General features: G+C 40.3%; 3 protein-coding genes and 1 long non-coding RNA gene across 12 annotated transcripts in view; 3 read left to right on the top strand and 1 right to left on the bottom strand.

Annotated features, from left to right (window-relative positions):
* ldb3b (LIM domain binding 3b) overlaps nucleotides 1-5,956 on the top strand; it is a 12,654-nt gene extending 6,698 nt beyond the window's left edge. For 3 of the 4 annotated variants that reach the window (XM_079657652.1, XM_079657651.1, XM_079657653.1), the window contains exons 5-10: nucleotides 80-102; nucleotides 1,844-2,041; nucleotides 3,031-3,054; nucleotides 4,721-4,893; nucleotides 5,061-5,097; nucleotides 5,328-5,956. In XM_079657652.1, coding sequence (XP_079513778.1) covers nucleotides 80-102; nucleotides 1,844-2,041; nucleotides 3,031-3,054; nucleotides 4,721-4,893; nucleotides 5,061-5,097; nucleotides 5,328-5,424 — 552 coding nt within the window. In that variant the 3' untranslated portion in view covers nucleotides 5,425-5,956. The remainder of the gene's footprint in view (nucleotides 1-79; nucleotides 103-1,843; nucleotides 2,042-3,030; nucleotides 3,055-4,720; nucleotides 4,894-5,060; nucleotides 5,098-5,327) is intronic. The other variant, XM_079657654.1, reaches the window with a different exon arrangement.
* On the bottom strand, nucleotides 5,717-25,465 carry LOC307023950 (glutamate dehydrogenase, mitochondrial-like). Of its 5 annotated transcripts, none has more exons than XM_079657655.1 (7): nucleotides 24,894-25,465; nucleotides 24,558-24,688; nucleotides 24,376-24,432; nucleotides 22,505-22,588; nucleotides 21,620-21,682; nucleotides 8,607-8,717; nucleotides 5,717-7,945 (listed from the first exon to the last, which is right to left on the bottom strand). In XM_079657655.1, exons 1-7 carry the CDS (start codon nucleotides 25,011-25,013, stop codon nucleotides 7,909-7,911), a joined length of 603 nt encoding a protein of 200 aa, XP_079513781.1. In that variant the 5' UTR covers nucleotides 25,014-25,465; the 3' UTR covers nucleotides 5,717-7,908. The 5 variants fall into 5 exon arrangements, with proteins under 5 accessions (XP_079513781.1, XP_079513782.1, XP_079513784.1 ...); XM_079657656.1 differs by having other exon boundaries at nucleotides 22,505-22,585; XM_079657658.1 differs by lacking the exon at nucleotides 8,607-8,717 and having other exon boundaries at nucleotides 24,894-25,463.
* Nucleotides 7,787-17,546, top strand: sncgb (synuclein, gamma b (breast cancer-specific protein 1)). 2 transcript variants are annotated; one of them, XM_079657662.1, is made up of 6 exons: nucleotides 7,787-7,920; nucleotides 11,583-11,624; nucleotides 12,255-12,382; nucleotides 13,297-13,314; nucleotides 14,232-14,273; nucleotides 15,501-17,546. In XM_079657662.1, exons 1-6 carry the CDS (start codon nucleotides 7,800-7,802, stop codon nucleotides 15,507-15,509), a joined length of 360 nt encoding a protein of 119 aa, XP_079513788.1. In that variant the 5' UTR covers nucleotides 7,787-7,799; the 3' UTR covers nucleotides 15,510-17,546. The 2 variants fall into 2 exon arrangements, with proteins under 2 accessions (XP_079513788.1, XP_079513787.1); XM_079657661.1 differs by lacking the exon at nucleotides 13,297-13,314.
* Nucleotides 22,707-24,093, top strand: LOC307023953. The gene is made up of 3 exons (XR_013803799.1): nucleotides 22,707-22,840; nucleotides 23,303-23,370; nucleotides 23,473-24,093. It is a non-coding gene; the product is annotated as an uncharacterized lncRNA (long non-coding RNA).

Raw genomic sequence — 25,465 nt, 5'->3', positions numbered from 1 at the left:
ACCCTCTGGTCATTTTTGACACTCTTTCCTCCTCTCTATCTGTCTGTTTGTCTGTCTGTTCCTCCCTGGTGTGTTTCAGGTTATCGCAAACACAGCTGCAAAGTCAGTACCGCCACACGTCTCGAGTATTTGATGTGCATGAAGAATACATCATTAGAGAGAGTATTCTTTTTCTGAGATTTGGGTGTGGAGTGAAGTCATGTCCAACATGCAGTCATGAGCATGAAGTTGAACCGGCAGATTGAGTGTGCTGATCATTTGTTTGTTCATGTTATTAACAGAATACAAGTGAAAAGTAACTCTTTACATATACTCAAGTACAGATCTTCAGGAAAGTTTGAACTTGCTGCTGCTTTACTTGAGTAAATTGTGAAAGATTGTTTTACTTTTCCTTCGACTATGCTTCCTTTCATCTATTTAACACAATCCGTAGTAGTACGTTCATAGATAGATATTTCTGCTTGAAGATGAATGATATTTAGTTTTGTATGTTGGAAAAGTATTTTGTCAAGGCCAAATATATTTTAAATGTAAAGCTTTGGTAGGACTAAGCTACAGTAGAGATACGAAATGATCCAACTCTAAAACCCAGCATATTGTAGCCAGTGTAATCAGATAGCAACATTAGCTCCAAAACCCCAAAATCTATCGTGAACATCAATCAGCTTTATTGAAGAGACTCAAGGTCCATTTTTTAAAAGACATACAACACTCAAATATAAATTAACTATTGTTAGTACTGCTGCTGTTTCCATCCATCCATCCAAAAAACACAGTTAGTGATTTCTACTTTACTTCAGTACTCAATGATTATTTAGTACTCCACTATGATATATGATGTTTTCCAACTCCTTTAGTCTATAGCATTTACTGTATATACTTTTTCTGAATGGACCGCAGTATATTACCGTGTGTGTAAATGCATGTGGTGTTTTGTGTGTCATGTTTGGCAGTATCAGTAAAACATCATTTTCAGCGTGTGTACAGTATTTTGTTGGCTCATTTGAAATATGCAGATATTCATCTGTTTGGGTGTGTTACATTAGCATGTTTGTGGTTTTGTGGACTGGTATGTCAGCACTTTTGTCCTCTCCTTCTAGAAATAGCTTGTATTTTGTCATGTACAAAATAGTAGTTTAGCCTCGTGTAATGGATGAAGCCTCTGTCCCTATTCCACACTGCATGGATATATATGATAACATTGTATCATGTAGTTAAATGTTCCATAAGCTAAGTCACAGTAAATGCTGGGAGTGATATATCCACTTTGTAATTATTCTGAAGAGTCTTTTTTTGTAGAAATATTAGACAATCCAAGTGAAAGTTGATATATTAAAATCATATACAAATTATTTTGTGTGTGCAAAGTTAGGAACAAATTTCATACATAGAGGCTTTAACATGGAGAAAGGGAAATGTGTTTCCAAAATACCTCTATGTTTCTGCTGCGTGTTTTTTTATTTTTTAAATACCTGTGGTGAAGATAAAGCATCTTAAACCTGCTTAATTTGAACAATTTGAGTGTGAAATCCTGAAAAAGGTTTATATTGTCTGAGCAGTATGGACCTGGGACACAGCTACAAAGTGTGATGTGATTTGGTCTGTGTATTTGAGTCTATGTTAGGTACAGTAGGTCTCCAAAAGTGAATATTGAGCGGTACACCAGCCCAGCCTGTCTGTCAGCAGCATTAATACACGTCCACCCAGTTTCCTTCACTTTGGTGCTTTCTCCCTTTTCTTTTCTCTCAATTCCCCCCCTCCTCCCCTATCCTTCAACCTCTCATCTACACCTGAAACCTCTCCACCCCCTTCACTGACCTCCGACCCCACTCAACACTGACAGTGTGGAGTACACCCCCAGCTTCAACCCCATTGCTCTGAAAGACTCGGCCCTGTCCACCCACAAGCCCATTGAGGTGAGGGGTCCGGGTGGAAAGGCCACCATTGTTCACGCCCAGTACAACACACCAATCAGCATGTACTCACAGGACGCCATCATGGACGCCATCGCAGGGCAGTCGCAGACTAAAGGGCACGACAGGTGAGGTCACACAACCTAAATAATCCTCTCTCCAGATTAATGAGCTCTTTGCACTCACACACTTCACATCACATGACCCGCTTGTTAAGGAATTAAGGGATAAGATTGCCCAAATTACAAAAAAAACATACTTACTCGCTCACTTCCTGCTACTTGTATTAAGCCATTTATTCTGGGGTGTCATTTGCAGATTTTCTTTGATATTTTTTGCCGAAACTCTAATCCTGGTCTTATTCTCATAGAACATTTGCTGAGGCTCATTACCTTTCTGTTCAGCATGGAAAACTGCAACGTAACTTCATACAGCAGTTTGAATGATATCTCACGGAAAGTTTGTAACCTTTGGGCGTTTTCATTGGAGTGATCAGTGATCATGTGCAAGCACCTGCGTTGACATCCTCTTAGTTGGTGTGATTTAGGTCAAAGTCCTGTGATTTCAGAACAACCCATTCACCAAGACCTCCTACCGATGCAGACTTTGTCATTCTTTACTCTACGACATGTGTCCTGGCTTATGATTGTGTGGAAATGGGAACTGATTATGTGGGTTGTGAACAAATTGTATAAGAATATCCCGAAGAATTACAGAAAGTTGAAATATATAAAACTGACACAAACCTGTTTTATCTATATATAATCCAGGAAGCTTTTTTGTTTCAATTCCAAAGATATGCTAGATATCAGTAGCAGTCAGAAGTGAGAAAATATGTTGTTGGTTTTTTTCGATTGAAAACCATTTTTTGGACCCATCTCCTGAAAAGCAGCTTTAAATCATGTAAGCCTACCTCTTAGCCTATGCTGCTACAACTCTACTTTACCCAATGCGCGGGCTTTTCCATGTTGTCTTTGTCCGTGCCCCGTACTCCTTTGTGCTTTTCACCCACTTTCCTCTGCTCATTCCATCCACAACCAAAAAAACAAACAACCTACCACACCTGTGCTGTCCTCCACCTTCCCCCCCCATCCTTCCTCTCTGGTTATGACCTCAGCGAAGAGGTGGGCTCCCCCTTGTCGTAAGTACAGCAGCGCTCCTTTTCTGTCCCGCCTCTCCTCGCATTTGTCTTATAATTTAAAAACAGCTTGTGCATTGCTCCTTGTGTCCCCTTAACTAATATCCATGAACTATTATAATATTAATATAATTAGAATTAATATAATAATAAATAATACTGTGGAAAATGTTGACAAATACCACAGCATCTTATTGTCCATTTTGAAGTGTTTTTTCTTGTGTCCGAGTATGATGTCATGTTCAAACTCACTAACCAGGAGTTCATTTTCCTATCTAGAAGTACTTATAGGTACTTTGGTGAAAGTGTGAGAGTGTGAGACGAGTTCAGGTTTTCTTTTGAAGCAGCCAGTATCATCACAGCTTCGGGAACCTGATGGGAGTTCATGGCATGGGAATGTTCTGAGTATCAAATCTCAAGTTTTTGAAACATGTCTGCTAGAGCGGTACCGACTCACTTTTCTAACACTCATTGAAGAATACCAAAAAAAGGCACTATCCAGTCTTGTTGCTTTGTAATCTCTGTTCAATATCTACTGTTCACAGTTATCTTAAACGTGAAGTTTATGGCAACAAGAAGCAACAATGCAATTATTGATCTAAGAGTAATAACAGCCCATAATGTAATACAATATGGTTTAATAAAGCTATTAATAACAAAAAGGTATAGAATAGCCAACATTGGGCCCATGTATAGAGGATCCGGGTTCGAATCCAGCTCAGGTCCATCTGCCGCATGTCATTTCCTCTGTCTCTACAATAAAGGCACTGGTTGCCCAAAAAAAAGAATAGCCAACATTATTTGGAAGTCACCAATCGAAGTAGCACACATTTTAATAATCAGGATTTTTATTTGACTACTACAACATTCTAGCTTGGTAATTTTATTATTTGAATAGAAATAACAATGTAAGGTATCAAGTTGTCGGCCATTAGTGTTGGGAAATAATGGCTCCAAATGGCTCTTAAATTTGATAAATTATTTAGCCATTTAGAAAAATACACCTGAGGCAAGACACCTAAAACATTAATGGACATTTAATTAAGTCGAGTTGACTTGTGCTTTCCATTTTTAGCCTCAACTTCAATACATTCAAAGGCAATACTTGTATGATTTTTAAAATAGCTTAAGTTGCTTCTGACTTAATAAAAAACAAGTTAAAAACAAGTATTACCGTAATAGTATTTTTCCTTTTGTTATTTTAGATATAATGCTTATACTGTATCTGTTATGCATTGACTAAAGTTAAATGTTAAATATACTTTATATATATATATATATTAAAGATACTTTTACTTGTAACATACGGTTATTGCTACTTTTCTCTAACAATAAGATTTGAGTACTCAATTCACCACTGCCAAAAACCAACAAAACAAAAACATAAAAGTCATTTCATTTCAAACCTTTATTTAATCAGATTGGTCCCATTGAGATCATAGATCTATTTTTCAAGGGAGACCTGCAGCATACAGGTTCCACATGAAACATAAAACAATAAAGGACATCATACATTATATTTACAGGACAAAAAAAGTAATATCAACTCTTCAGTTGTAGATGATCTTACATCCTGGGCATTTAGTACTTTATGATCATTTAACATATTAGTTGACTTTAAATACAGTTCACACTACTCACAGCTCTAACAGTACTGTGTGTCCTGCAGTGGATCTCTGCCCATCAAGGACCCCGTGGTAGACTGTGCATCTCCAGTTTACCAGGCAGTGATCAGGCCATTAGGAGATACGAACGATAGTATGTCTGAATGGGCTCGTCGTGCTGCCAATCTGCAGTCCAAGAGCTTCAGGATGCTGGCCCACATCACTGGAACTGAATACCGTCAGTACACAAACTCCTTCTTTCCTCCTTTTGTCTTTTCCTACCTTCTCTTTTAATATTATTGGAACTCTCCACAATTTTTGTTCTGACTCTGATATCCTCTCATTACTGCTTATTGTCTCGTTAGGTTTTTCTTTGACCTTACCAAATGTTTATTTTCCATGCAGTGCAAGACCCAGATGAGGAGGCCCTGGCGAAGTCGAGGTAAGAACGACACGCCATGTAGCCTGCAGAGAATCCTGGAAGTTACTGGTCACTGCCAAAAATAGCTTTAGATTATTTTTGACGTTTTGAGAAGCTAATCTTTACACCAAGCTAACCAGCTGCTGGCAGTAGCTTCATATAAAGTGTACAAACTAAATAGTGCTATCACATTTCTCCTCTAACTAAATAGTAAACTATTCCTTTAAAATTGTAAATGCCTTCCCCACCAGAGAGAAGTTTGAGTCAGAGGTGAAAGGTCCCCGCTTTGCCAAGCTGAAGAACTGGCACCAAGGACTGTCTTCACAGATCCTCAACGTCCAGGAGTAAAGAGGAGGGAAAAGAAGAGGAGGACATGTAAAGGAAGAAATGGACAAAAGCACAGGAGTAAAAAGGAAAAGGGGATAAGTTATGGAAGGATAAAAAAAGGAACAGGAGGAGGAGGAAACTCTTCAGGAATGTGAGATAGTGTTGTAGCCTAGATTAGTATGTGAGATACTAACTGAGTGTGAGAATGCTATGTGTTCATAAGCTCAATATTACCTGTCAAATGTATCCGTCCGCTGCTAAACCTGATCTCGATTTGGGTTTTTCTTTCTCTCTTTTTTTCAGTTTGTTTTAGTTCTGTCTCTCTTAAATCAAAGGGAAATTGTACAAAAAATAATCAAATGAAAATGCAGAACTGATGTTTCTTTTAGTACATAAAAGGCATTCACAATCGTATGAGTTTTAACACTAAGCATGCTTGTGAGAAAGCAAAAGATGCACACATAGATTTACCAAAATGCACAAATACAGTATGTAAAAACGCACTCACAAATGTACTTATATCAATGTCAATAAATGTTTTCTTAAAACCAAACGGTTGAGTGAACTGTTGTAAGATCACAAATGAGATGTTTGTTTGTAACTCGGAAGAAAAAAACTGGAGGGACGGTGAGCAACATTTCTATTGCCCTTTGTTTTACAGAGTGTTTTGACATCTTTCAGGAAGAGCCTCTAATAGCTTTTAACAATATGTAGTTTTCTATTTATTAAATGGTGACAAAGGAGAGTAATGGTGGCAGGGTAAGAAGCCTGAGAGTTTTTAATAGTTTCCGTGATCGTGATTGAAAAATCTTCCTCTCTGGGAAATGTGTTTTCTTCATAAAGAAATAATATTTAAATGTTTTATTTCAATATACATTCCCTATAGTAATATGAAAAACTATTGTGATCAAGAGAAAACACTGACATGTAGACATGGGATGAAATACAAATTGCATCTCCTCTCATGCAGTTTTTTGTTAACTTGAACTGTTTTATGACTAAATATACTCACTCATATAAATGAGAATCAGAATCAGGTTATTATTGTCAGGTAAACAAATGTAGGACTCCTTAACATGGCAATTGTGCCATGGATTCTAATTTCACATGTTCCTCTTTTTGAAAATCCAAAACATGACATGTTTTACATTACACTATATGTTATTTAGCTGCAGCTTTTATCCAAAGCATCTTAGATATACCTCAATACAAAATGCTGAATTTTCATGCAAAAAGTTCTTCCAATAAAATCCAATAAAAAGTGGTAAGTCCTGCTCGTAACGCGTAGTGTTTCGATGCTGCATTGATATTGAGTCGTTTGGTCACATGATATTTAAGGTTTGAGCACGTCTAAAGACAACCATCAGTAAATCAAAATGCCGTGTCATGATGTATTTTATGTTACGGCCACCAGAGGGCAGTATGATTCTGTACGACAAGACGGAAACTATGAGACATCCTCCCTTCTGAAAATGGCACCGTTTCAAATATATCACGTTACTACGTTCTGAGACAGAATACAAAAATAAATATAAATGGAGCAGCTTTTTTTCTGTGGCCATGATGTGGCTTTGTTTGGTTACTATTTGGTTTTAAACTATTTAATTAAAATGAATAAAAATAGCTTCAAACCCATACATATAATTGCTGTTCTGCTGGGTTGGCATGTCTGGGATAAACGTGAAGAAAAGAAGGAAGAGGAAGAGAAGGAGGAGGAGGAGGAAGAGGAAGAGGAAGGGGAGAGTGGTGATTCATTCAGGTTGAGATGACAAAGCATTTTTGCTTTATCCTTATAAGAATGGAAATTGCTGCAGGTGATCTCCTTTTTTCTCTTAATTAAATGAAGTGGAATACAATAAAACAGCGATGTACATATTGGGTTACTTAATGTGAGAAATCTTCTTTGTGTCCTGTGCTGATGCTCTGATGGTTATGTAACAGTACACAGGCTAAGCATCTATAGGTGTGTCCACAGAAATCTGCCAATCAAAAATATGCAAACAGCTAGCTGCACTGTGGCTGAGAATCACCAGGAGAAAGATGGATGACGGGTGGAGGTGTGGCTGAGGAGGGGTTGCAGCATGACTTGAAAATGCTGCAGCATCCGGCCATCTCTCCTCCTCCTCCTCCTCCTCTTTCCATCTTGTTCATACCGGCTGTTTCCTCCCCCCTCTTCCTCTCAGTCTGCGTGTTGTAGCCCTGCTGTGCAGTCCTCTCAGCCCTCTGTTGTAGCACCAAAGGGAGGAGGAGCCACTGGCACACACACTCACACACACACACACACACACGCATACTCACAGACTCACACGCTCTCACATCATCTCTTTTGCACGCTCACTGTAAGCACCAACCAGGCCCGTTTGGAGCAGGCTAGCCCAGCCGTCTCGTCGCCCAAGATGGATGTACTAATGAAGGGGTTCTCCATGGCCAAGGAGGGGGTGGTGGCCGCCGCAGAGAAGACCAAAGCTGGCATGGAGGAGGCGGCAGCCAAGACCAAGGAAGGGGTCATGTATGTAGGTATGTACACATCCTGTCCGTGGAGCTGTATTAAAAAAGAAAAGTGGGTAAGTTTGGGGGAGATACGCTCCTTCTTTTTGGGGTGTGTGTGGTTGCACTGTTTGAGGTAGGCTCCCATGGGTGTCCATGTCTGGGACACTTGTGAGAAGCGACAGGAACAGAGGGAGGATGAGGAGGAGGAATAAAGGAGGGGATGGAGAGAGCACTGGGAGGATATTGCTGCAGGAGTGGTGCAGGGCAGAGGGTGGGGGTCTGGAAGAGTGAAGGATAGAGACACTGAGGAGGGAGAGATTCATTAAAAAATACAAAAATAGTACGTTTCAAATGTGGTTATTAGCTGGTGGAGGACTGGTTCTGTTTCTTTAAGGAATTCTGCAGGATTTTAAACCTTAAAGATTTTATTACATGTCACATTAAATGGAGCAGCTTGCAGAGGGATGTCCTGTGAGAGACTGTTGAACTGCCTTTTATAATTTACAGAAAACAGTTGACCTACATTGAAAAGGGCTGACATTCTTTTTTTCACGTAAACTCACAAATATGTTTAGGATGAATGTAGACATTCAATATAAACATGCATGTGTATGACGGCAGACGGAAATGTAAAATGAAAAAAAAAAAAAACGGTGCTTGTCATGTTCTTTTAAATTAGCTCAGGCAGCAAATGCGTCACATCTCAAGGTTACCTCCAGTACAAGGCTTTTAGGCCGCCTGAGAGGGGAGGGGCGTTGTGTGAGTGGGAGGGGGGGTGAGGAGTCAGCCGGGTGGAAGTCTTCATCGTTGTCTGCAGTCCGTCCCTTCAAAAATGAAAATGAAAGGCGATATTGCAATAGTCAATGTACTGATTTAAAAAAGAAAGGGTGGGACACATGGAAGACAGAGCAATGATCACTTAAGCACTGCAGCAATATGCCCCCCCGTCATCCCCTCCACCCATGCTCATGTCGATGCAAGAACGTGTCGATGCGTTTGTGGCGTTGCAGCAGCAGGGTTTGCCTGCCAGTGTTAGCTGCTTTGATGACTAACCAGCTTCCTCCCCCCTGCAGCTTTTTCACCAACCCATCCCCATGGATAGATGGAGGGATGCAGGGGGAGAGACAGAGGGAGAAAGGATGGAGAGAAGAGGGAGGGGTGTTATGTCAGAAAAAGCTTCTAGTCTTGTGGCTCCTGTATGAACAGATGGAGGGGCAGAGAAAGAGACAGACTGTTGACATGTAGTGATGGGGCAGGAGAGATGACACTCACTGGAAAATTAAACCTGGATGTTTCAGAGATTGAAGGCTGGTGACAAGAGCCGGTAAAAGAGGGGGAGGGGGGACTGAGTGCTTGAGAGAAGAGAACGAGAGGGGATGTGATCGCTGAAGTGAAGAGGGTCGATGGCGCCGATAAACCACTGTATCTGCCTGCAGCAGGATGCATACGTCAGCATGTGAATATGGGGACACAGTATCAAGGTCTGCACACCCACTTTCACAAACAGGCTAAACCTGGACAGAGAGCTGAGACGTGGCTGATACAATGCAATGATGTTCAAAGAATGGCTTTAGTCGAGAAGGACTGCTTTATAATAAAAAAGATTAAACAGCAGTGATGTTCCTGCATTTACATCCCCTACTATTATTATTTCATCATTCGTGGATTTTAAAGAAAAGGTTCTTATACATGTAAATGTGACAGTACATATAAAATAAAAATATATTAACACATTGTAGGATTTTAATTTAATCCAGGACATGTCTGAGTTTGTATCACATCAGGAGTGTCTAAGCACAAATCCTGCACTGGAAAAAAGGGCCAAAGCTATATTTATGCACATTATTTCATTATAGGAAAAGGCATTCACACACTCTAATCCGTGCAATCTTCATTTATTAAGGCAAACTATCCATCAGGGTTGTCATTTACTACCAGGATTATCTCAAACATGGATTTTTTATTCTGGTCACATGCTCAATTTGAGAATATTTTCTAGTGCTGCACTGATCAAACACCTCTCGTTTGAACAGTCTGTTCTCTATAATGGCGCCTCATACAGATAATCACAGCGACACTCAGGTGGCTCCCTCTATTGACTGGGAGAAAGAAGCTGTGTCATTGCTGTGTGTGTGTGTGTGTGTGTGTGTGTGTGTGTGTGTGTGTGTGTGTGTGTGTGTGTGTGTGTGTGTGTGTGTGTGTGTGTGTGTGTGTGTGTGTTTGTGTGTGTGTGTGTGTGTGTGTGTGCGTTTGTGTGTGTGTGTGTGTGTGTGTGTGTGTGTGTGTGTGTGTGTGTGTGTGTGTGTGTGTGTGTGTGTGTGTGTGTGTGTGTGTGTGTGTGTGTGTGTGTGTGTGTGTGGTATAGCAGTACTATACTTGTGGGGACCTAAATATGTTTCCACAGTCACATGTGGGGACTCGCCTCCCTGATGGGGACCAAATGGAGGGTCCCCATCTGGGGAATCATTAATTTTAGGGTGAACACTTGGTTAGGTTTAGGGTAAGGGTTAGGGTAAGGCATGTGTTGGTTGAGGTTAGGATAAGTCCCCAGGAAATGCATGTAAGTCAATGTAATGTCCCCTGAAGTGATGTATACATGGTGTGTGTGTGTGTGTGTGTGTGTGTGTGTGTGTGTGTGTGTGTGTGTGTGTGTGTGTGTGTGTGTGTGTGTGTGTGTGTGTGTGTGTGTGTGTGTGTGTGTGTGTGTGTGTGTGAGCTTGAATGTGCTGCAGTACTGCTTAGTACTCAGGCACGTGGCTCATAGCACTGGGAGCGTGCCGAGCGATGGAGGGAGGCAGGGAGGACGGGTGGAGGTAGGATACTGTAAATGGCAGCGCCTGTGTTCAAATGGGAACAGTCAGTGTGCACCAAATCATGTCATTCTGCAGATTTGTTCTTCCCCGTCCTCACTTCCTGCCTTCCTCCCATGATTCCCTTTCATAGCAGATATTCCCCTCCTTCTATCCCTCTCTCTGGCACGTTATGTAACCACCATTTAATCTGCTTGGGATCATACTATAATGAGCATAGTGCTGAGAGGGAATCGCAGAGAGGCGCTGCTCATCACAGGATGTTTTCTACTCAAATGTCCATCAATAAATAATTAATATAATTAAAGCTCTGACACACATAACTCTGAGTTATCAAGGTTTCGATAACATAAAAAAACAGTTTAAGTAGACAAAAAAAACATGTTCAGCACTTATAAAAACCAGGGAGACCCATCAGAACCACTGAGAGGACACCAAGTCTTTAAATGTATTTTTAGAAAAAGCAATGGATACTGCTGACCCAACGCCCTCAGCATAATCAGAATCTTTGGAGTGTTTTTGAAAGGTAAGGTGAACCTATACAATCTCTCTATAACTCTGTGGCAACTAAAGTGTTTGAATATACATCAAAAAATGTAATTGTTGAAGTAAATGGGTGAAACTAACAGGTTCATGTTATCATCAGGTAACATCACATATCAGTTATTACTAATGATCAATTCATCAAATAAGTGTGCAAGAGTGCTTTTTCTGATCAAATAACCCAAATGTAATTCTAATAATACAGATACGCAAAATGAAAAATAACCCAAATAATGAAAATATGCACACAAAAAGATACACAACATAAAAAAACATAAGAATGTCATGAGTGAGTAATGTAAATTGATCTGATTGTAATCTCTCTTTGATTTCCAGGCAGTAAGACAAAGGAGGGAGTTGTGTCATCAGTAAACACAGGTGAGTAAAGCTGTGTACCCGCCAGTTGTATTTGTGAGGCTCAGGGGGAGCGGGTAGACAAATGTCTTCCGGTGGTTTCTGATTTTAAGTGTTGGCAATCTTTAACAAAGAAGAGACCAACGTCTAAATCCAAATGAAATATTTAAATAGCTTAATTTGGGGTTTGTTTATCCACAGCTTAGGAAACCTCTCTTTACCAGATGTGGCCTGACTAACCAGCCCAGACGTTCATTTGCAAATCAATCTGTTCAATATTTGATATTTGTATTTGTTTTTGAATATTTTCAAAAACAAAAGAAACAATTACTTTCTACAAAGTGTGTGCAATGAGCTCCTTGTTGGCTCTTGGCATGTTACAACAGATCCATTCATATAGATATCCATATCCATGATAGATATGGTTATTTTTTAATCAACATTGAAAACCGTTAAATAACTGCTTCTAATGGCCATAAATAAAATAAAGATCAGATAATTTCACATTTGTATTAATATTGGTTATGTAGTGTACAGTCTGCAGGTTTTGACTCAGCCATAGTCACAAAAAGGGTGATGTGGGTCATTTGTGTGTTTTGTGGCTGTTCAGAATATGCCTGTATGTCACTAACTGTCCTCCCCTCTGCCTCTCAGTGGCCAACAGGACCGTGGACCAGGCCAATATTGTTGGAGACACAGCGGCTGCCGGGGCCAACGAAGTGTCACAGGGGAACGTGGAGGGGGTCGAGAACGTTGCAGCGTCAACTGGGATGGTCAACCAGGTCAGTCACCATGGCAACAAATAGCTACCAAAAAAAAAAACTTTCTTTAAAAAGTTAAGACATAAATCCTACTTGGAAACATTGATTTCAGGTGATGGTGCTGATTAAAGGTTAGCCACTAGATAGAGCTGTTTCACTGTTGTAACACATCAGAGCTGCAGAATGTAAAAGGAATCTCTTTTTCTAGTGTCTTCTCTTACTAACAAAGACATCTAACAACATAAAGCAGTACTTAAACATAAATGAGCACAGACATCGCTTGATGGTTCTGCTCTTACTTATCAGGGTGAACTTCATCCATCTATTTATTTACCTGAGTTGTAGAAAAAGAATATTTGGCACTTCCTCTTGAGATATGACTAAACTGTATAGCCCGTATAGAAGGAGCTCCGTTGTGGCCTTTTACTGAATTGTATGATTTTTTTCAACTTATCGGCCAACACACAGTGATACCAAAATACCTGCAAAGATCAATTTATCAGTCCAGAACTACTTCAATAATACATTTATTATGAAGATTTTTAATTCTTTCAGCACAAAAAATAACAACAGGGAGATGTAAAATAATTGTCAATGCATTACTGTTTTTAACCCCGTCTCAAAATGTTATGTATCCATAAAAGCTTACTTTGAACAATTATTATTATTATGAAATATTTGTTCCATTTGTGACAATTAACTCTGATGGCCCTCCTTCTGTTCCTGTTTTGTTGTCAAACCTTGTCAGATGGCTTTCACATCTAAATTGTGTGTTTTTCCTGCATGTCTCACCGATAGTTTTCAGTTTTTCTGAGTGGTGCTTTTTTGTTATAATGCTTTGTTTATGCTTCTGTGTTTTGTGTTTTTCTGTGTCGTTGTTATTCTCAACATTTGTTGTTTGTGTTGTCTTTGTTTCATCTGTGTTTCCCTGATAGGAGGAGCCTGTATACGAGGTGCATATTGGACAGAGCAGTGTGGGGTCATAGGTCCTGCCTTGGTCTGGGGGGAAAGAGATTCATATGGGGTTACTCTGCATGCTACATGCGCCAAGTTATCCGTTTGTTATGTGCACCTTTACAGTCTAATCCAATAAACCTGCAATACATCGGACTTTTCCTGCAGAATCCTCATGCTTTATTGCAGGACTGTTGTTTTAGAAAACATGAAATGGTGTGCACTATGAACAGGTGAAATGGTGTGTATTAGCTAATAGCCCAAGTGAGACTAAGTGAGTGTCAAGAGGAACAGAAGATGCAATGATGCTTCCCAAATATGAATTGAAAGATTCCTGCAGTATTTGGGGCTTTGGATAAATGATCCATTGACTGTCAAATGTAATACAATCACCTGATGTCTTTGTGAGCAATATTATTTCGTATTGCAAACGTTTTCCTCTGACCTCTCAGATGCTCACTTATTTGTGTAGTATAGGCAACATTATTACTAAAACTGTCCATTTCTAACCATGTAGCTCCCCTGTGCAGCGTTAAGTGACATATTTAGATCTCTCATCTCCAGCACGTCAGATAAGCCATTATAGTCGTGGCATGCACCAAAATGGCTTCATGCACTGCTCAGGCTGAACAAGGCCTGTGCTCCTGGAGTCACCTTTACCTGCTGTATAACTCTAATCCACTAACTGAACCCCCTGGGAAGTCTTGCGCATGATAATAAGAGTTGAGTCGAGCCTAAAGCATGGTCTTTGTGCTCTCAACTGCTTTGTTACATCAGAGCTGGAGGAAAGTGAAGGCTAGACTGCCATTGGTGCTTGAGACCCTCCACCCTGCCAACACCTCATTCTTTCATGCTCACCACTCCACCTCTTTTTTCTGTCTAAATTGTTCTCGCTTTTCCCCTTTTTTTCTTGCAGGGAGAATATGGGGGAAGTCAGCAGGGTGGGGAGGGAGGAGAGGTAAGAAAACAAGTTTGGTTGCTGCTGGGATTAAAGCAGATCATTTAAAAAAGCAGCTCAGTCAACTCAAATTATGTGTGAGACTTTTGACCAAGTGCAGCAAGAATATAAATACCTCTCAGATGTTAAATGTAAGTTAAAGGGGACCTATCATGCAAAATGCACTTTTGTACATCTTTTATACATGAATATGTTTCCCCGGGGTGTCAGGGAACTCACCAAGTGTCAGAAAACACAACCCTCTCTATTTTCCTCCATACCCAAATCTCTAAAAACGGGGCTGCAACGGAGCTGATTATTATTTGAATTTTTCTGATGTCAGAAAAGGGGTGCTCCGCCTATCAGGGGAACGAGAGACCTCTCGAAAGCGCTGGAGATGCTGTAGTACATATGCCAGGCCTGTAAGTGGCGCTGTAGTCTGCCACAAAAGCAGAATCAGCCCTGGAAAAGAGCAAATGGAGCGAAATGAGGCATGGCTAAAATACATGATCTGTTTGGTATTTTGAAAAAACAACTTCACAGACGTGTTTTATATAGGAATGGCCCTACAATATATGTTTCAAATATAGCATGATAGGTCCACTTTAATATGTTTACTCTCCTTATTCGGGTATTTCAATGTTCTAAATTACTTCCTTTAATTTATCTAATGGCTGATACTCAATTTAGTACATGGACAATAATGAAGGCTTTTAAATGCAATGTATTGCTACATGGTAAAAGGACGAGAGGGTTACCTTCATTAGTTTAGACCCAAAAGAGTATTCCACTGATTTAGCATCGCAGGACATTGTCAAACTTATAATAGATGATTGACAAAAGTCTCATATCATGACAATTATGATTTCACCCAGTCAAATATTTCAATGTTATTAGTAAGCCATTCATGTCTGGACAGAAAGCACTGACTGTGTCTTTATAACAATGAAAGTGATCATTGTTTTAAAGGGCTATAGTGCTTTCAGGAGGGCTCTTCGTATTCAAATGAATATCTTTTAATCATTTTGAGTTTAATGAAGTGCAGCTTTTAATGGAAAAACTCAAATAAAGATTATTGAATTAACTTAACGAAATAATACTTAAGAGGAAATTAAGATAAACTCACTGCTTTAAAAAATATGTAAAGCTATGAGATAGATGTTAAAGAGTTAAATAGCAGAAATCCCAACACACCACAATACTATACTTCCCCCATTAATATGATCTTCCTTCCTTCCTTCCTTACAGGGATACTAGTCACCATCCGGACCTCCCTCCCATGCTCTCCAGCGGCCCCTCGCTCCCCTCGCCTCACTGTACCAGACTCCAGATGTTCGACATATTTTTTTGTGACTTTACAGAACCAAAATCAACTAAAACAGACTCTTCCGGATGCCGCATCTCAGCCCCTACACTATCTCCCTCTCTGCCTCGTCACTCCGTGATGCCTCCCCCCAGCAGCGCTCTGCCACCTCACCCCGTCTCCTCCCCTCTGATTTTCCCTCCACTGCCTGTCTTACCCTCGCCTCACCTGTGTGTTACTGTCGTCCTGATATGAACCTTGGTGTTACAGCTCCCACGCATACCAACCAATAGAGTAACCTCACCCACAAACACACACAAACAAGAGACACACCTTTATTGTACACATGCATGAAACACACACATACAGTACATACCGCAGATGCCAGCGCAGACACACACACTGGGCAAACAGGTGTAAACTGTAGGACATTGTCTGGTGTGTAAATACAGTTTAACCTCTGCAGTCCATAACAATAACTCACTGAGTGACTGAGGCAGGGTACAAGAGGGGGAGTGATGCGCTGTTTGTGTGCCTGTGTGTTCATGTTAGCTTACATGTGTGTGTGCATGTGTAGCTGCTGGCGTATAAAGTAACTCTCCAGAGGCTTGTGCAGGGAATCGTTCTTTGAGGACAGATATCATTCTGTTTTGTGTGCAGTAGTTAGATAGTTAGCTACAGTAGACTGCATGAACAGATGTGTAGAATGACGTCTCGTGTTGTAACTGTAGAGTAGCAGCTGTTCCGTGTAGCTTCGTATGGCTTAGTGTGTGTTTGGCCTCGACGTTTAGAAACAGGGTTTTAACCAGGAAGCAATACACAATGCTCATTTTTCTCAGCTGTTAGAGCGTAAACCTGAATTGTGTTCATGTGATGCATGAGAAAACAAGAGCAGTTATTTCACAAGTAATTTAACTTCAAATGTTCAAGGAATTTCTCAAAAACAAGCAATAAGCTAAATTAAAGTGAGAAGAAAAACAGTTTTTCATTCCGAAATTCTGATTGGTTCATGGGAATTCAGGACATTGTCTCCTTTTTCACCAGTGGCACAAAAAAAGTGCTTAAAATGCTGCACAATACAATTGGAGCAAATTCATTTGGTGGCCATTCAAACATCATGACTTGAGCATTTCTCTCAATGAAACATATAGCTTCAGGATCTGTGCGATGTTGTTTTCAAAGTAAGAGCTGCTTAAGGGGAAATATGAGCAGCGATACTGACATCCTCTTGTTATCGTGTAGTTGCTTTTTAGTCTTTGTGAAACTGGTTTGCATGCCATCAGGAGAAACCCTCACCGTGTGGACTTTAGTGTGTTAGTTCTGTGATAAATAAAATTATGATTCAAAGAGGCAGTCAGTCTGCAAAGAGAGCAGAATTAACGGTTTTTTAAAATGTTTATCATGGATCCGCTTTTTGTGTAGTTATATGTACAGCTTGAATTCTGGGATGTGTAGTTGTTTTTTAGGGTCATTTTTATTTCACACTAACAAGTCTGTACCCTGGCTGTTCGGGAGCTCCCGCCCATCAACTGTCTCAGCCAATCAGAGGATTCCCTATTCCTCTCAGTCAGTGTGATGCCACCTTTCACTGCTTGTCTGCCCAGCATTGGTGTGTGTGTCTGTATGCACTGTATGTGTGTGTTTATATAAATATATGTGTGTGCGTTAATATAGAACCGGGTCAGCCAGCATAGTGTGTGTGTGTTTGTGTCTGGAGCAGGTTTGTGTGTTTTTACTTTGAGGCCAATGGAAACTGATGACTGCATGTTGCCTTATCAAGCAATCTGACATTCACACTCACAGATTACACGCAACATCACACGACAGTACCAACACATACACAGCACACTTTAAACAACACACACAACATCACAAATCCCAACTCGCATACACAAACACAAATCACACACCGTGTTTAAGTTGGCATCAAAGCAGACTCGCTGATTTTATAAACAGTACCAGTGAAATTAAAAAGGTTTTGTTGAAATCCAGCAACTGTGTCAAGAATTTATTTGAAGAGGTGGAGGATTGGGTGTTTTGATTTTGATCAGATTATACCACTAAAGGGCCACAGAGAATAATTGAGCCGTGGACCCCCCTGCTGAGTTTACTGGTTCGTTGTTTGATTTCATAACAAGAATTAAAAATTGAAAATCAATATGACTGTCATGTCTTTTTGTGATGTGCAGATGGAGTTGAGACCCAGACCTAGCTTAGCAAAAAGACCAGAAGCAAAAGAATAACAATATTAAAACAGCTGTAACTAAATTTCGCCAATCAGAAGCTTTAAAAGCCACAGATCTGGCCAAAATGATAAACACAATTATTTTCATTGATATTGTGTTATTTAACAGTATTATTCATTGGTGAAGGTGAAATATTTTATTGAACTTTAAATAAAGAGAGCACTGCTTTTACTTCTATCCTGCTAATGTAAAACATTAGGTCTGCACCATATTCCTCCCCTCTGCCTCTCAGTGGCCAACAGGACCGTGGATCAGGCCAATATTGTTGGAGACACAGCGGCTTCCGGGGCCAACGAAGTGTCACAGGGGAACGTGGAGGGGGTCGAGAACGTTGCAGCGTCAACTGGGATGGTCAACCAGGTCAGTCACCATGGCAACAAATAGCTACCAAAAAAAAAACTTTCTTTAAAAAGTTAAGACAGAAATTCTACTTGGAAACATTGATTTCAGGTGATGGTGCTGATTAAAGGTTAGCCACTAGATAGAGCTGTTTCACTGTTGTAACACATCAGAGCTGCAGAATGTAAAAGGAATCTTTTTTTCTAGTGTCTTCTCTTACTAACAAATACATCTAACAACATAAAGCAGTGCTTAAACATAAATGAGCACAGACATCACTTGATGGTTCTGCTCTTACTTATCAGGGTGAACTTCATCCATCTATTTATTTACCTGAGTTATAGACAAAGAAAGCACAGCTGCTTCTAATATCAATAAATCCCCAGATCTGTTTCGACTAGTTGATGATTTCATATATAAAACATCCCCTAGCCCAAGGCGATGTGTTGAAATTGATAATTTTCTCAGCCACAAAGTTGGAAACCCTTTTCAGTTAACAATGAAATAGCGCAGAACAACTCAACAAACATTCACATATGAGAAGCTGAAACCAGGGAATATTTGGCACTTCCTCTTGAGACATGACTAAACTGTATAGCCCGTATAGAAGGAGCTCCGTTGTGGCCTTTTAAGGAATTGTATGATTTTTTTTCACTTTATCGGCCAACACACAGTGATACCGAAATATCCGCAAAGATCAATTTATCAGTCCAGAACTACTTTAATAATACATTTATTATGAAGATTTTTTATTCTTTGAGCACAAAAAATAACAACAGGGAGATGTAAAAAAATTGTCGAGGCATTACTGCATGAAATATTTGTTCCATTTGTAACAATTAACTCTGATGGCCCTGCTTCTGTTCCTGTTTTGCTGTCAAACCTTGTCAGATGTTAGATGGCTTTCACATCTAAATTGTGTGTTTTTCCTGCATGTCTCACCGATAGTTTTCAGTTTTTCTGAGTGGTGCTTTTTTGTTACAATGCTTTGGTTATGCTTCTGTGTTTTGTGTTTTTCCGTGTCGCTGTTATTCTCAACATTTGTTGTTTGTGTTGTCTTTGTTTCATCTGTGTTTCCCTGATAGGAGGAGCCTGTATACGAGGTGCATATTGGACAGAGCAGTGTGGGGTCATAGGTCATGCCTTGGTCTGGGGGGAAAGAGATTAATATGGGGTTACTCTGCATGCTACATGCACCAAGTTATCCGTTTGTTATGTGCGCCTTAACAGTCTAATCCAATAAACCTGCAATACATCGGACTTTTCCTGCAGAATCCTCATGCTTTATTGCAGGACTGTTGTTTTAGAAAAACATGAAATGGTGTGCACTATGAACAGGTGAAATGGTGTGTATTAGCTAATAGCCCAAGTGAGACTAAGTGAGTGTCAAGAGGAACAGAAGATGCAATGATGCTTCCCAAATATGAATTGAAAGATTCCTGCAGTATTTGGGGCTTTGGATAAATGATCCATTGACTTTCAAATGTAATACAATCACCTGATGTCTTTGTGAGCAATTTTGTCCTCACAGACATCTTCAACATCTCCCTGAGCCAGGCTGTTGTTCCCTGGAGCTTCTTCATACCTGTACCGAAGAAGTCATCACCTTCCTGTGCTTTGAGCGGCTAGTCATGAAGCAAATATAATCCACCCTCCCCCCTGGACCTGTTTCAGTTTGCCTATCAAGCGAGGTGGTCCATTGAGCATGCAATTAGGGTTGCAAAATTCCGGGAATTTTCAAAGATTGAAACTTTCCATGGGAATTAACGGGAATAAACGGGAATTAACAGGAATTAACTGGGAATTTTCCAAATTGAAGGTTGGCTCTTCATAGGGAACTTAAATGTAGTTGGGGAAAGTATATTTTAGCATAATCTTGACTAAAACAAACAGATGCCATTCAAGTACACTTGAATATCCATGCCATAGCACACTGCTTACTGCATGGCTATTTAGGCCACACCCCCTACAGGCACTGTGCATTCCTCCATCACATGCACAGATGAGTAATATCTAACTCAATATTCCTGTTTTTGTTCTTCAATTAAACAAATAATTATTCAATCAAATAATTAAAACTTGTTCTGTTCTACTTTTTTTTTAAAAGTTAAAAATACAAAAATCAGTTGAAATGTCATGTTTTTTGTTTAATTTTGCATCAAATATTTCCAATATTCCCCAGCTTAACTTCCCATGGAAACTTTCCGGAAATTTACCGGAAATGTTCCGCCCATTTGCAACCCTAGATGCAATCTCCTCTGCTCTGCACCCAGCCCTCACATCACCAACTATGTTAGGATGCTGTTCATAGACTTTAGTTCAGCGTTCAACACCATCATCCCCCAGCTGGTTTGTAAACTAACAAACCTGGGCCTCAGCCCCTTTCTCTGCAACTGGCTGCTGGATTTCCTCACTGCCAGGCCCCAATCTGTACGGGTCGGCAACAACACATCCATCCATCACACTGAGTACGGGGGCCCCCCAAGGATGTGTGCTCAGCCTCCTGCTCTTCACCCTGCTGACCCACGACTGCACACCCACCCACAGCTCCAACCACTTCATCAAGTTTGCGGATGAAAGCCCAGCAGCGCCTCTACTTCGTCCGAAAACTGAAGAGAGCAGGAGCAGGAGCCCCCCCCATCATGCTCTCCTTCTACCGAGGCGCCATCAAGAGCATCCTCAGCAACTGCATCACGGTGTGGTTCGGAAGCTGCAGAGCATCCAACCGAAATACCCTGCCGTGCGTCGTGAACACAGCTGAGAGGATCATCAGTGCCTCACTCCCATCACTCCTGGACCTCTACAACACCCAACTCACCCACAAAGCACTCAGCAGCCTCTTCACCCTCCTGCCTTCAGGGAGGAGGTTCCGCAGCCTGAGGTCGAGCACCACCCGACTAAAGAACAGTTTTTTTCCACCAGGCTGTCAGGAGGCTGAACTCTCTCTTTTGAGCCGTTGTGTCGATTTGTTGATTGCATGATATCTTCTTGGTAACCGGACGACTGTTTCTCTGTAATTATTATTACAATAAACCACTCGAAACTTGAGCTGTTGTGTCTATTCGTTGGTTGCGTGATGTTTAATTGCACCCTTTAATCCTGTATCCGAGCTGTTCTTGCAAAGACATGAAAGTCTTGAAATTAGTCAAAGGCTTCGTGGGAAAGCCTGGATTCTTTTTCTATGTGAAACGTGAAGTTTTGGGCAAAGTTGACCTTGAATATTTCATTTGCATGGTAAAAGAAAAGTGAAAGGAAACATGCAGGTCATGTTCTTGAAAGTATGTGAAACATTTCCCCAGTTTTTGTTGTAGTTGGTGGAAATGTATTTGGTTTACAGTGAGATGAGGGACATGAAACACTGCACTAATGCAAGTGGCGTGTTTCATATCTGTTTATTATACTAGATAACATAGTGGCTCTGCACTATAACGCAGAGCCACGTCAGGCAGGAACATGTTACTTCCTGTACGATCACTTACCCGGGCAGATCTCTCCATGGTGTAGGCCAACCCAGAGTGAACAATATCCTTCTCAGAGGCACCCTGCAAGGGAAAGATGAATGTTAGCGTCAATCTCTAGAAAGACATCAATAAACAAACTCTATGCAATCACTTGGTCAATTAAGAGAACATTTTATTTTCATTAAGAAATAGCCTTGATTACATGATTGTATCATTGATGCTTTTCTTTTTTACATGTCAATTCAAAATAATAAAAAACTGTTTTATTTGTTTGGTCCCAACTTGGCTCTTGTAACTTGTGATGGGCATTAAGAACCTGTATAGGTAATAGGAGATAGGTACAGTACAGGGAAAGGCTTGACGCAACATGTGTATTCATTTCACAGCAACTAAACAACAATCTGTACTGTAGAAATGGTGAAGGGGTTTGTACCAATGCCCAGCGCCCAATTTACTTTCATTTGTATTTGTAAACCATACACATGATCAGCACCAGTTGCTCTCTGAAGTCATGGCAGAATCGTCTCTAGCAATTGGTTACAGATAAATGTCGGCAAATTACATTTTATCAGCCGATAGGCCGATAGCACTCAAGTAAAATATTAGATTGGTGCATTCCTGGTTGTATCATGACAATAAGAGGAATAACTCAAGCCAATTGGAGTCTACTGGTCATACAGTTAAGTTCAAATATGTATCCGTCAGTCAACATCTAAAAGTTCAAGACACTTTGTCACAATACTTGATATCGCAGAAGGCACAATATTTGTTAAAGACTCAATATTTTTAAATACAATTTTTAATGAAGTATTAGAAAGCTGCATTGTTTTCAACATATTAGAAAAAAACACATGTTTGTTATATATATCTTTTTTTAAGTGTGTGTTAGCAGACGATACTCAAAGCAACTCTGGCCTGGAAGTCAGCAGTAGGTACGACAGGGATGGGCCCCCCCTGCTTGCCAAACTTCCTCTCCAAACTTTCCTGCTAAGACACGATAAGAGACTGAATCGATTAAAGATACCAGGGTTGACACACCCTGATGGTTCAGTTCATCAAGTTACACAAGTGAAAGTGAAAAAGCCACTGTATGATTGGCTGCTTGTGATCAAGAGAGAGTATAAAAAAAGGTTGCCCCAGACGTCGTTGCTCTTGGAGAGAGATCACATCAGCTGACACCAGCTTACGCCGAAATAACAGAGCAACATCGTCGACATCGCCTGAGCCAGCACCGATCCAGTAAGACTATTTCTACTAAATTACTACTAATTTACTGTTGACATAATTGCTATTTAGATTTGTTACACTTATATTTAAAACTAATTTATCTTGCATTAAAAAATACATTAGAAGCCTTGCCAGTGATGTAATAGCTAAGAGACATGTAAAGGATAGTATTTTTTAAAAGCTTGTTTTAGCAACCACAGCATGAACTGAAACAACTTGAATGAAAATACTTTTTAAATGCACCTTTCATATACAGACGGCTTTACAATTTAGCTGCGTGTTCCATACATTTGGGGCAAGTGGCTAGAAGTTGTATCCCCAATAAAGTATGAAGAGTTTAAACTTGAAACATTTGTCGCGTTAAAAGATTTTCGTACAGGTCAAATTACAGCAGGGGAGGTGGACTTGATATATTGTGGATAGGTTGTGACAAAACTCCTGTTCTGAGGTTTGTGTTGTGGCTTCTGGAAGCAGCTGTAGAACCTGAGTATCTCCATCCCGCTGAGAAGTCCAGAGCATCACAACACCAAGAGAAATACAAGGTACAATAACACAGCAAGTCTGAGTGCTGTACAGGCTGTACCATTTATCAGTAGTATGGTAGTTTGCCAATACAAATTGTTCTTCTCTTTGTTTTAATTCAGATGGCTACCATTCCTCGAGATTTCGAAAAAGGCAAGAACAGAGAAAAGACGCTGCATGGCAATAAAGACATTGTCTATCATCATGACAGAAATGATGTACCATTTGGCATTACTTTCTATAGCAAACGTGTAAGAGAATGGCTGGCTGCAATGAAGGAAAAGTACCCAGAATTTAACGAAGTTAAAACAGACCAACAAATCAGACTCAAGTCACCTATCAAGAACGGCGGTACCATAACTTTATATCCTAGTGTAACAGTTGTGGTACAAGGCAAAGACCTAAGGAAGAGTTTTCTGGAAAATTTTGAAGAAATGAAACGACAGGCCCTGACAGACGACTTAGAAGCAACATTTAATGCTTTAGGATTAGAAAATGAGCCTGAGGAGGAGGTAAACGAACCCACTCAAAAAAATGAAACAAAAAAATAAGATGCATCATTATAAATAACTGATTTCTAAGCTTTATGTGTATTGGTAATGTATCCTCTGAGTGTTATGACGCTGCAGGCCATGGAGGAGGTGAGGAGCAGTCTTGTACTCTGTAATAAACTGAAAATGAAATGCTTTTGTGAAATTATTAGAAGAATCAGTTGCTTACAAAATAAAAGCTTGTTTATTGTTGATATGACTCTTGCTTATTCTTTACATTTTCCCTTTATGGTTTATATATTATACAAATATAAGAGTGTATTTTTTGCTGTATCACAAAATATTCATGACCAAATAATAATGACTATAATAATGACTAAGTAATAATCCAGATTCAAAAGTTTAAAAGGAAAAACATCCCTAGGTGTAATTCATTAAGAATTCAACAACAAAAAAATGCAGTTCATCTGCTCCATCAGCGCTGGATTTGTGTGGTTTGAGCACATTTTATTTTAATTGTGTGTGCGCGCTTACAGGAATAACCATGACGTTGTTCTCCAGGAAGATCTTGTCAGCATCTGCAGCAATGATCTGAAAAGACATGAAATACAAGACACTTTACATGACTGCAACAAAGTCTCCCTGTCCTTACTCGTGTGGAGTCAAACACCAACTTTAAGCAAAGCACCTTGGGTAAATCAAAAGTGAGGGGTTACCTTGGCCTTGATCCTTCGGGCGTTGTGAGCTGCTTTTCTCCGGCGGCAGGGATCAGGATGTGGCAGTCGGCTTCCAAAATGCTCCCTTCATAGGGTTTGGCTCCTGGGAAGACCACAATGGTGCCATTTTGCTGCAGAAAGTAAAGAGACAGACACCTGAATATGTGACAAAATGTTGGGGGGGAAAGTGTATTTCCAGGAGAAGAAAATCATCTGACTGATTAAATAAGTCAGATAAAGACAATGACTTGATTATTTTAGTAAGAGAAAACAGAGGGAGGAGATGACAAGAAGGATAAACCAGACAGAAGTGAGGGGAAGGCAGTTGTGCGGTACCAGTTTAAATTCCTCCAGCGCTTTGGGATCGATGCCATCAGCGTTGTAGATGGCTCCATCAATCTCACCGATGTCCACACACTTGGCCCCAAACCAGTGCAGGTCATACTTGTCAACCATCCCGATTTTCGCGGGAGACTCCCGATTTCATTGCCCTCTCCCGGTTTCCTCCCGGGGTCATATTTCTCCTGCATTTCTCCCGATTTCTGACAAAATCAGATTTACTCAGGACTGTTTCCACTCGGACTTTAATACAGCTACACCATTGTTTGGTTTCCATGGTAACACATCTCTTTAGTAGCGCGCGCAACTGAAAGTCTGACAGGGTGAGGCAGATAGTCACAGAAAACAGAACAAGAATCGACAACTACTCTACTCTCTGCTCACTCCTTTCCTGCCCACACATATGCTCCATCAAGGATGGTGCTACATGCTGCACTTAGAAATACAATAAGCATGTTAATGTTAATCTAACAGCTCCGGCGATAAACTAGCACCCCGCCCACCCCCCATTTTGCATTTTGAAATGCTCCCGATTTCTGAGGTCTCAAGGTTGGCAAGTATGATAAAGC

This window comes from Notothenia rossii (genome assembly GCF_949606895.1).
Source record: "Notothenia rossii genome assembly, chromosome: 11".
In the NCBI taxonomy this organism is placed as follows: domain Eukaryota; kingdom Metazoa; phylum Chordata; class Actinopteri; order Perciformes; family Nototheniidae; genus Notothenia; species Notothenia rossii.
The sequence above is the reverse complement of the archived record's forward strand: the minus strand, read 5'-3'. Positions and strand labels throughout refer to the sequence as shown.

Coding starts and splice junctions, on each gene's coding strand:
- sncgb (XM_079657662.1), top strand. CDS start 7,800: ATGGATGTACTAATGAAGGGGTTCTCCATGGCCAAGGAGGGGGTGGTG. Junction 7,921..11,582: donor GGAAGGGGTCATGTATGTAG/GTATGTACACAT, acceptor TTTGATTTCCAG/GCAGTAAGACAAAGGAGGGA. Junction 11,625..12,254: donor TGTGTCATCAGTAAACACAG/GTGAGTAAAGCT, acceptor TCTGCCTCTCAG/TGGCCAACAGGACCGTGGAC.
- LOC307023950 (XM_079657655.1), bottom strand. CDS start 25,013: ATGGTTGACAAGTATGACCTGCACTGGTTTGGGGCCAAGTGTGTGGAC. Junction 8,718..21,619: donor CCATGGAGAGATCTGCCCGG/GTAAGTGATCGT, acceptor TCATTTTTGAAG/GGACGGACTGCAGACAACGA. Junction 7,946..8,606: donor CTAAAAGCCTTGTACTGGAG/GTAACCTTGAGA, acceptor TTTTTAATACAG/CTCCACGGACAGGATGTGTA.